This window comes from Dipodomys merriami, unplaced genomic scaffold (assembly GCF_024711535.1).
Source record: "Dipodomys merriami isolate MVZ:Mamm:240054 unplaced genomic scaffold, mDipMer1.0.p SCAF_26, whole genome shotgun sequence".
In the NCBI taxonomy this organism is placed as follows: domain Eukaryota; kingdom Metazoa; phylum Chordata; class Mammalia; order Rodentia; family Heteromyidae; genus Dipodomys; species Dipodomys merriami.
Window position 1 is genome coordinate 18020748 of NW_027204048.1, and position 15768 is coordinate 18036515.

At 46.2% G+C, this 15768-nt stretch overlaps 1 protein-coding gene across 4 annotated transcripts in view; it reads left to right on the top strand.

Moving 5' to 3' along the window:
* Positions 1-15768, top strand: part of Pcsk5 (proprotein convertase subtilisin/kexin type 5) — a 394004-nt gene that overhangs the window by 355564 nt on the left and 22672 nt on the right. For 3 of the 4 annotated variants that reach the window (XM_070035766.1, XM_070035769.1, XM_070035768.1), the window contains exons 28-30: positions 5060-5140; positions 8718-8801; positions 9985-10180. In XM_070035766.1, the coding sequence (XP_069891867.1) occupies positions 5060-5140; positions 8718-8801; positions 9985-10180 (361 nt within the window). The remainder of the gene's footprint in view (positions 1-5059; positions 5141-8717; positions 8802-9984; positions 10181-15768) is intronic. The other variant, XM_070035767.1, reaches the window with a different exon arrangement.

A 15768-nucleotide genomic window follows, 5' to 3' on the forward strand; every position in this document is an offset into this window, starting at 1 on the left:
TGCAGGCAGAAAGGGTAGGAAGGGTCCCCGGGCACTTAGAAGCCAAGCGGAGCTGGTTACTGATGGGTTTAGCCCTTGAGTTTCTTCATGCCTGAGTAGCCCAGGAATGGATGGAAATGGCCCAATGGCCATTTCCCCAAACTTTTAAAAATAACTTCCAGCACATGCCGATATTCCGGAGAAAAGGACTCTCCACACACAAGGGGAGGTTTTCCAGTTAGACTAGTTGATTGGTACTTCTGCTCGAACTTGTGATTTTACTAATGAGCTAGAACTTGCCACCATTCAAACTTGCATTTAAAAAGCTGCCCTCAGCCCAATGGGCCTGTAAGCCTAGCTACTCAAGAGGCTGAGACCTGAAGATCATAGTTCAAAGCTAGCCCTGGCAAGAAAGTCTGTAAGAAGCTTATCTCCACTAAACTACCAAAAAAAAAAAAAAGCCAGAAGTGGAGCTGTGACTCAAAGCAGTAGAGCACTAGCTTTGAGCAAAAGAAGCTCAGGGACAGTACCCAGGCCTTGAGTTCAAGTCCCAGGACTGACACAGAAAGAAGTCAAAAAGGAAGGAAGGAAGGAAGGAAGGAAGGAAGGAAGGAAGGAAGGAAGGAAGGAAGGAAGGGAGAGAGGGAGGGAGGGAAAGAGGGAGAGAAAGAAAGAAAAAAAGAAAGAAAGAGAGAGAGAGAGAGAAAGAAAACGAAAGAGAAGAGAAAAGAAAAGAAATCTATCCTTTTGGGCTAGGAAGTAGGTAGCTCAGCAGCATTGTACTTGCTTAGTACTTGCTTAGCATAAGTAAGTCCCTAAGTCCAATCCCTAGTAAAGTGGGGCTGGGGGAGTGGAAGGGAGAAACAAAGAAGCTTCTCTTCTCAGCTGCAGGAGGGGCAGCAGGGAGAGCAAATGTGGGAGCCGGGGTCCTCAGATAATAGATATTCAGGTCTCCCTTCCAGCCTGTCTCTGGAATTCCTTGCCCTGTACCTCTGACATCGGCAAGTTACTTCCAAGCTCTCCACCAGCTGTCCATGCCCAAGGTGGTTTAATAAAAACAAAAACCTTGCTGGAAAAAAAAAATCGAAGTCGTATTCCATGAAGGGACTTCTATTCAGGTTTGCAAATGGTGATGTATGTGCTCAGGATCTGCTCAGTGCAGAAGCCACGGCTGCCAAAGGAGGCCCCATGGAGCAAGCTTTCCTAGTGCTCCAGAGAGAGAGAGAGAAAGCATACAACAGAGACACAGACAGACAGACAGAGACAGACAGACAGACTCAAGGGAAAAGAGAGGGCTCGGCTGGTTTCAGAGAAAGGGTATCCCCAGCCGCTGTGGCCTCCCAGCAGTCTGGCACAAGTATTAAAGGAAACGCTGCTCTCAGACCATCCCAAACTCAGCAGCCAAAGGACCATGGAACAGACAGGGCCTTACTTCAGACACAGAGCTGAGGAGAAAATGATTCCATCCCAGTCTGGATATCTCCCGTGAATTATAGCTAACCCCAAATGCTGCAAGCGAGAGTTTGTCTGGCATTCAGGCATTTAAGAGGCAGCCCAAGCCAAGAGGGAAACAGTCTGGTGTTGTGTTTCTTGCTAAGAACATCTGTATTTTATCTGGCATCCAGATGAGGGAGCGGCCCTGGGAGCCAAGAGTCAGGGTAGACTTGATTTCCCCCAAATGATTACACGTCTCTTCAACTGGACTACGCATTCTTCAAGCAAAAAAAACCCACTTTGAGTGTTCCGCCCCCATCCCCTCTCCTTTGTCCGTCAGGACAATGTATTGGTTTGGGGGAAAGAAAGGATGTGTTCCCTGGGAAGGGCTCTGCACAGATGGGGAACTCAGGAACAGCGTGAAGGCAGTAAAGTCGATGACAGAGCTGCACTTTTCCATGGCGATGACCCATGAAATAAGACACGGAGCGTCTTAGCGAAGAGAAGGGGAAGACGTATCTATTCTTCATGACGCAAGGCAAGGCGACAGCTCCACCGCCAAGCACTCAAGCGGATAGCAAAGAGAAAGCGCGTTTTATGCGGCTTGGGGAGGCTGAGAGTTGGGGCCTCCCTGTTTCTCCGGCCTTCCTCCCCTCGCAGGCCAGACCAGCAGTGTCACCAGGCCACGCAGGCTTTTTGAGAGCAAGTGCTAATGAGCCACACCTTTCACATGATGGGAAGCAGATTTGTAGTCATTCCTGGACACGTTAGGGAACACCCAGACACATTGCAGAGTGCTTATGGGAGGATGCAGCTCCCTAGGTGGGACCAGAAAGGCTTTTGAAGGTATTTTTTTCTTGCTCTTCCTATTTTTGTTGGGGTTTTTTAAACATGGATTGAGATTCAGGCCAGAAGGGTAAAGTGGCACAAACGTATTACCTCTGATTGTTAAACATTGTTAAAATCCAAGAGATTTATGAATATACCATCTGTCCCTCTACAATAGAAATGATAGGATCCTGTTCACATGCAAAGATCACACAGCCCACACCTGGAAGGCAGGTGGGAAACAATCCTGGCACTGGTGGTCCGGCCTGTAATCTTAGCTACTCAGGAGGCTGAGATCTGAGGATGTGCATTTGAAGCCAGCCTGGGCAGGAAAGTCTGTGAGTCCATGAGACTCTTATCTCCAATAAACCACCTACAAACTGGATGTGGAACCGTGGTGGAGCGCTAGCCTTGAGCACAAAGCTCAGAGACAGCACCCAGGCCCTCCCTGAATTCAAGCGCTAGAACTGGAATACACACACACACACACACACACACACACACACACACACACACACACACAGCCACAAATAGCTTTTTGCAGTGACCGAAACATCACACATCACACACAGCCAGTGTGTCTGGGCATGCCCAGACATAGCATGCCGCAGGTCATAGCTTGGGAAGAAGATGATCACTTCGTTGGTTTCCATACGCCCCTTGCTGGAAATGGAAATCGTCTCCTTTGCTACTGTGAAGGCATTTGCATTTTCTTAAGAGGTTTTCCCCACTGCTTCTCGAGTAGTGCTGAAATCCTCGAGTTGGTCCTGAAAAGTCCCCCACTTGCCTATTTCCCTCATCGATTAAATCCATGCTGGAGCTAGCTCTAATTGGATGTTGCCAGGGGACTGTAATCTACATGCACAGGCCTGGGAATTAACTTTTTATCTTTGACCACATACTAACAATTAATCACTAGTCCATCTTTTTTATCTTAATTTCTACGCTCAAGGAAAGACTGGACTCTCAGACTCGTTCACACATACTGAAAGCCATGCAGGAGAAGAGGGAGTCTTTTCTAAAGTAATAGAACATTGAGTGCTTCTAAAGTTCATCTAAAGATTCCATAGAGAGCTGATCTTTAGAAGGACTTCATCCATCTATGTATGTTAGTTGCCTGTAGAAAGGGAGATGTGATGTGTATTGAGCTGACCAATCAGAGTGCAGAATATAAGTGCAGCATACCCAAGTCATGGTAGGTAATTATACCTACCACTTCGGCCCTGGGATACAAAGGAACAAGTGGTACTGACTTGCATTGATGGTTGAACATCTGGGAATTTTGTAGGTGTACTGTGAAGTCACAGACATTGCTAGAAATGAGCTCTGGTGGCAATATTGACACCGCAGCAATTGTCAACTCTACAAATGTATTGTTTTCTAGAGAACTATTTAGCCAGCACACCATTGTGTTAGCCTCTCTAAAGCTACTTTAGAATCCAAATTCACTGCTGAAAACAGAAGCTGTCTAGGGGAGGAGGATTCAAGCATTCAGCAGCTCTAGGAGCTGGGAGAGAAGCTTTGTGGTGGAGCACTTGCCTGGCAAGCACAAGGCCCTGCAACATCAAGTAAAAAGTAACTCTAGAGTTAGGTAGACCTGAGTTTAAATCCCATCTCTGATCTTTATGGACAGCATAACTCTGAGCAAATGACTCTTCCTCACTGAGCCTCAGTTTCTTCATCTATAAAATGAGTGCGAGAAACTTACTTCGCCTAGTCATTTTACAATTGCATGTGGGGCTGGGAATAGGGCCTCGTGGTAGAGTGCTTGCCTAGCATGCATAAAGCCCTGGGTTCAATTCCTTCCTCAGTACACAGAAAAAGCCAGAAGTGGCACTGTGATTTGAGTGGTAGAGTGCTAGCCTTGAGCAAAAGAAGCTCAGGGACAGTGCCCAGGCCCTGAGTTCAAACCCCAGGACTGGCAAAAGAAAAAAAAATTACCTGTGAAAAAACATACAAATCTAGAATATTAAAAGTCTATTCCATAAAACTAGTCTTAACACTTGAGGCACTAGCTCATCTTAAAGTCACATTTCCTAGTTGATTTTTTAAAGCAATTTTAGGGTTTAAGAAATATTAAAGATCTGGAGGAAATAATCTCAGACAGAAGGCAGAAAATCATGGTCAGTCAGGATGCCAAATAACCAGGCAGACCCCAGGTTTGAGAAGCACGAACCCCCACAAACATGTTCCCAGTGGCTTTCTTCACAGTAACACCAGCAGCAAAAGCAAGAGGCCAATCTGAAGATGTAACCAGAAATAAATGACTTGTGATTCATACAAATAAATAGGCAAACAAACAAACATTATTGTACGCTAGACCCTGGTGGCACCTGCCTGTAATCCTCAGGAGGCTGAGACTTGGATTTTGGTTCACAGCCAGCCTGGGCCTAAAAGTCCATGAGATTCTATCTCTAACTAACCAACAAAATGCTACCCTGGAGGCACAAGTCAAGTGGCTGAGCACCAGCTCTGAGCATAAAAGTGAGAAGCTGCAGGCCCTGAGTTTAAGCCCTAATATTGCCTCCTCTCCCCCCCCCAAAAAAAACATATTTTCCTGACAAAAAGAAAACACTTGCAAGATTCATACTGTTAAAGATGATGCACAAGACTAGTATTGCATATGCAGCATCTGTGGATGAATGCTTGCACACACACGTACCTGTGCACGCACCGATACTTGCGTGGGGCATCTCGTTGTCAGAGGAGCCGCAGCTAAGATCAGTGAGGGGTGTGGGGTTCTTGGTGAGCTTCCTCTTCATTCTTCATTTTGCATTTTTTAAAAACTGCTCTTTTTTTCTTTCTTAAATAAAAAAAGAAGCTGTGCCCAGTGCAAACCCATCTTTGGTGAAGAACTTGCTGCCAGAGCCCCGAAGGTGGAAAGTTCAAATGAAAAGAGGTAACAAGGAGCCAGGGAAGAGCCTTCAGCCCCACACCCACCGTCTCTGCCAGCAGATCACCCGCCCAGGCAGCCGGGAGCAGCCGGGAGCAGCGGGGAAGGGGGACTTGGATGTCAAAGTAGAGGGGGAGGGGGTCATCCACGCAACACCAGGAGATGTTCCCGGGAGACATGGGACATGGGTTGTAAGGGCATTTCAGAGGCAGTGAGTGGTGCGGCCTGGAAAAGCTGTCAACAGAAGCCACTCGGCCCGAGGCTGTAGCTCCATGGCCGGGCACTGCATATCAATCCCCAGTTCACCCCAAAAAGCAAATCTATTCTTGTAGGTTTGGGGGAGAAGGGGGGGAAGGAAGGGGCGATATTGGGGTTTGAACTCCAGGTACCTAGTTAAGTAGGTGCTCTACAGCTTGAGCCGGGACTCAAGCTATTTCCTTTCCCTTCCCTTCTCCTTGCGGTAGCTGTGTGTGTGATCATGGTCTCATTTTTTGGCCCCAGTCTGCCGGATTTATCTGACAGGCATGCACCACGCTGACTAGCACTGTTTTGGGGGGAGAGGGGGATGGGAGGGAAGCTGGGCTGGCCTATAACTATGATCCTCGCCCCCCCACCCCGACTCAGCCTCCCACAAATTGCTAGGGTAACAGGTACATGCAAGTGTATCCAGCTATCCTAGGCTGGCATCCACCCTGATCCTCCTGATGTCTACCTCCTGAGTAGTTAGGATTACAAGCATACGCCACCAGCATCCAGCTTCACCAGAACCTTCTACCTTCCCCGTCACTGCAACATTATCTCAAATGGCAACGATAGAAAAAGCTCATTATTTATCAATCATAGACTAGAGAGACAATGTAAGATCCACTCCATGAAATAGAATAGTGCTATCAAAAATTAGGTACTCTCATCGAATGCTCTTCCAAATATATCAAATTCAGAAAAGAAAGGTAACCAGGTAGCATAAGAAGACAGAGGCAAAGACAGGAGGATTATAAGTTCAAAAAGATGATGTTCTTCCATTTTGAACCTTAAAGTGTGTGTGTGTGTGTGTGTGTGTGTGTGTGTGTGTGTGTGTGTGTGTGTGTGTGTAAAACCTTTAAACTGTAGTTCATGCCTGTAATCCTAGCTACCCAGGAGTCTGAGATCTGAAGATCACTGTTTAAAGCCAGCCCGTTCAGGAAAGTCTTAAGAATCTTATCTCCCATTAACTAACAAAACACCAGAAAAGAAGCTGAGCAATAAAGCTCAGGGACAATACCTAGGCCTTGACTTCAAGCCCGAGGATGGGTGCAAACAAAAAAACAGAAAAGAGCCTCTAGCTTTTTGTAGGTTAGCCATACTCATTTCTGAAGGACAGACATTGTACTTTCCTAAAGAGACTTTTCTTCCCTTCCATTTTTTCCTGTTCTTTTAAAGTTCTGCCAATTATAGAATATATTGAATAGGCTAATACTGGAAATCACAATCAAGGTCAAGTTAACTTGTTGGTATCAAGTCCCTAATCTTGGGTTTGAAGTTGTAGCTTCATAGCTGTGAACTGCTTGCACAGAGCTCCCTCTGCTGGACAGCTAGGGACATTGCCAAATTCCACCCAGTATAAACAGTAAAATACCCAAATTACAATGTAAACTATCTGCAAGCTATAAGTACACATGTCCATGTCGATGCACATTAAATTTTACAAAAGTATGAAAAATTAAAACACATCTTTTTAAGTGAGACATTTTAGCACAACAATGAGAACATCAAAAGAAAATCATCCCAAGCCTGTGGGCTGATCGGAAACAGCCTTTCCCAGGGCTTCCTGTCTAGTGTCTGTATACTACTCAGTATGCATATTGACTTCTGACATGTTTTTCTTCTCTTGCGGGTTGAATGGTATCACTGGGTGAAAAGTACCAAGAACAGGATCAGTCATGTCAAGAATCCCATGGGTCCATTTGGTGACAAAGATAGTCACCAAGCCAAACAGCTCTGGGCAGTTTCTCCACTCCTTTCTACCACAATCCCTGGGGTATTCCTGGGGGAATACACTTGCCAATCATCAGCTTTAATCATATCCTGGGAAACCTGGGCCAACTTTTCCTTCCAAACGAGGAAGAAGCATGCCACTCAGCATGGCATCCGGACAATCATTTATACGTAACGGGAGACTTGTGTCTACCTGTAGGTGTCGTGTGTGTGTGTGTGTGTGTGTGTGTGTGTGTGTGTGTGTGTGTGTGTGTGTGTGTGTGTGTGTGTGTGCGCGCGCGAACATCTACATTTTTCAGCTTTATCTATCCCTAACTATATCTATATTTGATTCTCCTTTACAGCAAAGCTCTGCACCTTTTTAACCCTTTTTTAAACTAATTGAAGGCTTCCAGAGCCAGTCAGGCATAAAGGCAGGAGGGAAGGAGAGGGAAATGCAAGAAGCCTCCACAAGGGGGTGGAACGGGGGAAATCCAGAGATCCAGAAGGAAGCGGATGGAGTCGCGTCCACCAACTACTGTGCTAAGCACTTCGTGCGCACTTGCTCAGTAACCTTCACAACAATCCCAGACGAAGGGACCAGCTTCTCTCCTTTTAGAGACCTGGAAAGTAGGACTGGGAGAATTTAATTATTGTAGCCATGGTTACCTCCCAGCAAACCAGCAAGCCACACAGCTGGGAGCTGACCAGGTGTGATGACTCCCAGGGAGAGAGAAGGGGAGAGAGAGGCAGCGTGAGGGTAAAGGGCCCCGCAGTGGCTCTGAGCTAGAACCTCTTTTGCTAATGTCCCCCTATGAGGCAGCTACTTTCTGAACTTCAGTCGAGATCTTGGTACATGCTGCTGATGGTGTGAGTCAAGTGGTTGGATATGGCTCTTGAAATTGTGCCACGGAGGGCTGAGGAGACTTCCTGAGCAAAGCCTGCCCATCCAGGTCAGGACAGGGGAGACAGGGACACTCCTGCTACTGACAACGTTCATGCGGCGTTGATCTGGAAGGGCGGGCTGAACACTGGGCCAACCAGAGAGTCTGTGGGTGGGTTGATTATGTGGATGTTGAGCAATCATTTGGGACAAATCTAAGATGAGATCGATGAAGTTTGCATTCCGTGGCGATTACTCAAACACAAAGATCTAGGCATGGACTGATAGCAGCAACCAAAAAGAGCAAAAAAGGCAAAAAGAAATGAAGTTCGTCTGGGGAGACAGAACGTATTCTCGGTTGCCACACAGAATGAGAGGCCATCTGAGACCCAGGTCAGGAAACTCTTACGTGTGGCTTACAGGCCTGTCGTGAGCACATACAATAGCAACAACCCTCACCTCACACGTTTTGAACATAGGAAACAAAGGGATACGTGTTAGTTCCAATTTCCCCCATGAGAGCCATGTCTTCCGTCACTGCCAGGTTGCAAAGAGAAGTCTTGATCATCAATTGCTAATGAAAGAGTAGGAGAAGAAAATAAAGCAATACAGTTCTGCAGAATGGAGGTGGGCAGGTGTCAACAATTAGCTCATGTTCCAGGGCGAGAGAGAAGCCAGGTCTTTTCCAATGCTGTCGCATTACCAGCCTGCTCAAAGCCCAATCTGGCCTGTCTTTCTCCCACTCAGATGCTTCCACACAAAATCAACTTTGTCCTTCTTCTTGTCAAACCTGCGACGCATCTGGAACTCGTTGCACTTCGTGTGCAAAAGGTCAGTATGGGGAGTGACGGGGGAAGGGAGGGCAGGCCCATTTCCTGTCACCTCATATGTCAACCTGTTCTAGTTCCGGGCTTTGGAGGACTTGGATCTAGTCCCATTGCATGGTCCTGTCCCCAAGGAGACTCGCCAAGAAAAATTGCTGGGCCAATGTGGATGGAAACTGACCATCAAGGGACAAATTGAGATAGTTTCTTACTCCAAAAGCAAGACCACGCCAGGTGTTAACAGGCCCATGTATTAAGGTCCATGGGTACTTGATATTTCTTGTTCTTTTGAAACACACCCCTAACGCAAGAAGACATAGGAGGAGACTGTGACCAGGGATGGAAAGGCTTGATTTTTCTCCTTTGATAATGAATTTAGAGGTGGGAGAGGAGGTGGGAGAGGAGGGAAGAGTAGAAAGACTCACTGACGATCAAGGTCTTCATTGTTTATAAAAAACGCTTCCATACTCATGGGGCTGAGATCTGAGGGTTGACGTGCAAGGCTAACCTTGGCAGACAACTCTGAGAGCCTCTAATCTCTAGCAAAAAAAGCAAGAAGTGGTTGGTGGTGTGGTTTAAGTGGTAGTGAACCAGCCTTAAACAAAAAACAAAACACACATCCACATTCCCCCGATATATACAACACTAAGTTCAAGCACCACTATCCACACCAAAAAACTAATCTTTTTTAAAAGTCATAAGTAATAAGCCACCCCAGAATTAGGAGGGTATTTCATTTACACGCTGCATTTACATAATGGACCCATTAAAGTCCCATCACAAGAGCGATATGGGAACATGCTGTGTAGATACATATTCCAGAACTCCCACTGACTACAGCAAGCCGATCATGACTATGTTGTCCCCTACACAGGATGTAAGGAAATCATTCCTATCGTATGCTTTCATTGATAAGTCAGGTACAAATAGGAGCTTTACAAAAGACCAGAATCTAACAACAGAGGAAAGCAAAACAATCAGGGCAAGGGCCTCCGGCTGCCTACTTTCTTTACACAGACGTAAGTCACCTTGGCGGTCTTGGCGTCACTGATGCGTGTTTTCTAAGTCTGAAATGAGCTCCAGGGGCTGCAGAGGGTTTGTGGCTGCAGCGTGGGGGGAGGCGTCGGCCTGAGCTGTGCACACACGGCTCGCGCTCACGGTGGCTTTTCCTCTCTGCCTTGCGTGTCTAGGTGCCTACCTGTTGGCTCAGGCCTGCGTGGCCTCCTGTCCCCACGGCACGTGGGCCTCGGACAGGAGTGGCCGCTGCGAGCACTGTGCGGAGGGCTGTGGCTCCTGCTCCACCGCCGACCGCTGCGCCACGTGCCGCGTGCAGCCAGACTTGCCGCTCTTCCTGCACGAAGGCAGGTGCTACTCCCGGTGTCCTGAGTAAGTGAACGCTGGCTAGGGTGCTTTGTGTCCACCAGCATCGTCACCCTTGGTGACAACACTTAACCCCACTTCAGACTCCGACCTCTCCTGGTGACTACTGTAGGCATGTGTTTTTTACCTGCCCTGCACCTTGTGCTCCATAGCCACGGAGTCGGGTTGAGGGAAACGCGATTGCATGCTGGTGCAGATATCACAGGACTCTCATACAAACCTCGATGCCACGCAGCTACACGTAGCGAGGCCAGACTGGTATCTGTGAGGGCATGCTCTGTGACTCCCCCCTATTAATGATCAAGCGATGTCAGCCTGACTTTCTGGTTGAGGCCTAAGGAGTAAGATCAGCCTAGGATGAAAATGTCTCTGAGATTGGGGCTGGGAGGTGGCTCAGTGGTAGAGTGCTTGCCTTGCATGCATGAGGCCCTGGGTTCAATTCCTCAGCACCACATAAACAGAAAAAGCCTGAAGTGGTGCTGTTGTTCAAGTGGTAGAGCGCTCGCCTTGAGCTGAAGAGCTGAGGGACAGCGCCCAGGCCCAGAGTTCAGGTCCATGACCGGCAAAAAAAAAAAAAAAAAAAAAAGAAAATGTCTCTGAGACTCTTGTCTCCACGTCACCAGCAAAGAGCTGGAAATTGGAGCTGTGGTTCAAGTAGATCTCCCACCTTAAGTTTAAAAAAAAAAAAACCAAGGGGGGCTGGGAAGATGGCTCAGTGGTAGAGTGCTTGCCTTGCATGCATAAGGCCCTGGGTTCGATTCCTCAGCACCACATAAGCAGAAATAATCCGGAAGTGGCGCTGTGGCTCAAGTGGTAGAGTGCTAGCCTTGAGCTGAAGAGCTGAGGGACAGCACCAGAGTTCAAGCCCCATGACCAACCAGGAAAAAAAAAAAGCCAAAGGATAGCACCCAGGCTCTGAGTTCAAGCCCCAATATGGCAATCACTCACTCAATCAATCAATAAAAAAATGTTATGATCTGAACCTCTTCTAAATTATAGAAGCTGTGAGTTCAAAGTTTAAAAAAAAAAAAAAGCAACACTGATTACTTTCTAAGTCCCAGGGTTTTCCAGCCCCTGGCTTTATTGTTCCTTTGGGCTTCCCATCAACACCCACCTTTAGCAGCTTTACCAGCAAGTGAACGAAAAAGCAAGTGGAAAGTCTATTAGGAAACTTCTAGGAATATGCAGCAGATTGGGGAAATCCTTATTGATGAATGCCATGGCCAAAATGTCTTCTGCGCAGATCCCAGCTGGTCCTCTCCCAGCCCCCCTCCCCCCGCCAGGCTGTCCCTCCCTGAACAGCCAGAAGCACAGCCAGAAGCACAGGCAGAAAAGCCTCATTTCTCCCTGCTTATCCCTCCTTTGAAGAGGAAAGAAAACTCCCTCAGACTTCCAGACCCCTTTGCCAGAACCCACCACTTCACACCTTCCCACACCAAGCCCTGCTGGGGGAACATGGAAACCCCCCCAGACCTCCCCTTGTGTGGGGCCCCACCTCCCCAGATGTGGGAAATGGTGGATGGTCCCAAGCCTGCAGGCAGCTGCTCCGGGCTTCCCTGAACACAGGAACATACCCGAGAAGAAGCATCATTGAAAGATTAGGCCCAGGAAGAGATGAAGAAAATACACCACCAGGAGCAATGCACTGTAATGAAAGTTAAATGTTCCTATCTCCCTCTCTTTCTCCTCCTCTCTCTTATAATATACTTATAATATATAAATATATATACACACACATACATATGAGTTCTCACCCCCTTTAACCTCTCATTTCTCAGTCTCCCTACGAACTCCTCAGACAGTCCCTCTTTTACTTATGCTACATTATTAGTATTAACTATTTTGTCATCATCAGTTGAGGTCTAGGTGCTACTCATAAGTGAGAACTTCCTATTGCGTAAGCACAACATGATGATCTTCTGCGCCATCTATTTTCCTGCAAACAGCATAATTTCATTCTTCTTTATAGCTGAATATAGACCACCTTTTCTTTCCATTCATTTCTTATTGGACATATAAGCTGATTCCACAGCTTGGCTATTGTGCATAGTGCTAGAATAAGTATGGATATGCAGGTATCTCTCTTGTATATTCAATTAGGCTAAATTAACCACAAATGAATGTACTGTATGCAAGACTATAAATAAATATGCAAGAGAGATGCTTGTGTATCCCCATTTATGGCAGCAGTATTCGTAAGTCAGAAGGTAAATACTGTCTTTCTCTTGAGGAACCTCCAGACTGATTTCCACGTGTTTGCACTAAGCCTCCAATCCCACCAGCAGTAAATCAGTGTTGCTCCTCCTTGCAAGCCCAATTCTTTTGGTGTTGCTTGTTTTCTTGAAGATTGTTATTCTACCTGGGATGATGCAGAATCTCAGTGTACTCTTAATTGGCATTTTCTTTATGTCTAATGATACTGAACTTTTTTCTTCATGCATTCACTAGCCATTTGCACTAAGAACTGTCTGTTCAGTTCATTTTCTCATTTATTTTCCTTTTGCTGTTTAACTTTTTGAGTTCTTTGTATAATCTAGAAATTAATCCTTTATCCACTGTAGCTGGAGAAGCCTTTCTCCCCCGTCTGTAGGTTGTCTCTTGGATCTTGTCACTGTTTCTTTGCTATGCAGAAGCTTTGGCAGTCTCATTTATCAATTGCTACTCAATTTCCAGTCCTTCTCAGGAAATAATTGCCTGTGACTACATACTCCAAAGTCTTCCCATAGTCATGTTAAGATTTCATTACAGTAAAGCCTTTGATCCATTTTGAAATGGTTTTGTGGTAGATGAGAGGGGTCTATTGCCTTCTACATGGAGATAATCAGTTTTCCCCACACCATTTGTCTTCTCTACAGTGTATGTTTTTGACTCCTTTGTCAAAAACCAAGTAGCTGTAACAGTGTGAGTTTTTTTCTGGGTCTTCTATTCTTTCCTATTGATGATCTACTTGTCGGTTTTACACCAGTGCCATGCTATGTTTGGGGACAGGAGAAGAGAGAGATTTTTGTTGTTGTTGTTGTTGTTGTTGTTGTTTTTACTGCTCTGTAGTAGAACTTGAAGATATGTATTATGATACCTCCAGCCTTACTCTTCTGCTCAGATTGCTTTTCTATTAGGTTTGTTTTAATGTTTCCATATAAATTTTGGAATTGATTTTTTTATCTCTACGAAGAATGACACTGGGATTTTGATGGGAATTACACTGAATCCATAAATTGCTTTTTGTAGTATAACCATTTCCAAATATTGATTCTACTGATTTATGAGCCTAAGAGGTCTTTTCTTTTTTTCTTTTTTTCTTTTTTTTTTTTTTGGCCAGTCCTGGGGCTTGAACTCAGGGCCTGGGCACTGTCCCTGAGCTGCTTTTTTGCTCCAGTCTAGCATTCTACCACTTGAGCCACAGCGCCACTTCCAGCTTTTTCTGTTTCTGTGGTACTGAGGAATTGAACCCAGGGCTTTGTGCATGCTAGGCAAGCGCTCTACCACAAAGCCACATTCCCAGCCGGATGTGTTTTCATCTTCTGTTGCCTTCTTCAATCTTTTTTCAGGGTTTTATCGTTTTTGCTGTAGAGATCTTTCACCACCTGCTAGCTAAGTTTGTTATCAAGTATTTTTAGACTATTGAGAATGGAATTATTGTCCCAACCTGTCCGTTGTTGGTGTACAAAACAGCTACGCAGCTTTGCATATTAACGTTATACCTTGCGACACTTAGATCCCACTTCTTAAAATCCTCCAACACCCCCTCCCTAGGAGGTGACCATCTGGGGACATTCAAGAGCCAAACTACAGCAGTTGATGAATGGGCAAACTGAATGTGGCATCTGGTGTTAAAAGATAAAGTGGGGCTCATTAAAGTATTTTCTGTTTTTGTTGTCTTTTTTTATTAGCACATAGTAACTGCACATTAAAATTCTAACAAGTTCATTTGTGTTTTGCGTGGCACATGCATCAGATCACACCGGACTACCAGTGGTTCATTGCTCCGTTGCAGAAATGAAAAGAGGAATGTTTTATAAGGTGTTTGCCAAAGTGACACACAGAAAATATGTTCAATTCACTCAAGTGGGAAGTTTTGAGTGGAAGGTTCGTTGGGGGCTTCTGATTAGTTAAATTACGTTTCCTTTTGCCGTTTTGATTGAGCTTCTGTTTGTTTACATGAGAACCCAAGGCACTTGAGTTGTCTCCATTTGTTGGCCTCTCAACTAATTTATTTTTAACACCAGACAGTGGAATATTATTCACTGAAAGAATCAAACCATGAAGCCGGGCGCTGGTGGCTCGTGCCTGTAATCCTAGCTGAGATCTGAGGATGGCAGTTCAAAGCCAGCCTGGGCAGAAAAGTCCCTGAGAGTCTCATCTCCAATAAACTACTCTGAAAAGGCCACAAGTGGCACTGTGGCTCAAGTGACAGAGCACTACCCTTGAGCACAAAGAGGCTCAGGGACAGCCCAAACCTCCAGAATGCGTATTACTAAGTGAACGAAACCTACGAACTGTATGACTCCAATTCTGAAAACAACCAACAGGGAGCCAATCAAAAAGAGATCCCAGAGGCTTTTAGGGTAGTGAAGTTACTCTAGGACACCACACTGAAGGGTATAGTCATCACATCATTTCAATGAGTCCAAGGCGAAGAAAACATAATCCCTAATTTTCCTACCAACACACCAAATGGTTGCTAGAAAGTTTAGGGCAGCTATATAATCTCGGTCTTTGTGTCTGGCAAGCGAAGAATTCAGGCAAGACCAAAACATAAAAGAAGGGTTGTGGAAGAGAAATCTGACAGAAAGAGAGCCCATGGCTAGACGTGGGGAAGACAGCCCCTCAGCCCCGCTCTACCCTCCTAGTTGTCTTCTGCATTACAGAGCAGGGCCTTGGGTTAAGTAGGGGGAGCTGGGGTCTTTGCAGACGGCTTTCTGATGGCTGGGTCTGCCTTCTGTTTCTGGTAAGGTTGCCATGCTAAGGATTTCCTGTTCCACCCTTATTTCCTCACCCTTCGTCTCTCCTCTTCCTTTTGCAGCCTTCCTCCACCACCCCTCCCCACTTCGTTGTCAGGCCAGTTTTAATGCACCGTCGTATCCAGCCATCAGCAAGTACCCATAAGCCTCAACTTTCTGATTGGCTGCTTGGTGGGGGGGGGGAGGAAGGTGGGGGTGATAGAGATGTGCCAATGTCGGGTGACAGATTATCACCAAGGCCTCGCTGGGGTGGAGGAGGAGGAGGCTGTGCATGTAGAAAGTGCCCCGAACACAAAGGGGTTCCAACTGTAGAGAGCACAAATGGAAATACTTTTCACATGATTTTACTCTTATTATTGAGGTGTTGTACAAAGGCGTTACTGCTCCCTGAGTCGAGGGAGTGAGCACATTTCATTTCGGACAGTGTCACCCTGCCCCTGCTTTTCCCCAGTTCTCTCTTCCTGTCCCTGCCCACCCCTTGCATAGTTCGTTTTCCAGATCATTTCCATGGAGCGCCATGCACAGTATGTTCTTTTTTATTTATTTTTTTTTGGGGGGGGGTGGGGGTCCAGTCGTGGGGCCTGAACTCTGGGCCTGGGCGCTGTCCCTCAGCTCTTCAGCTCAAGGCTAGCG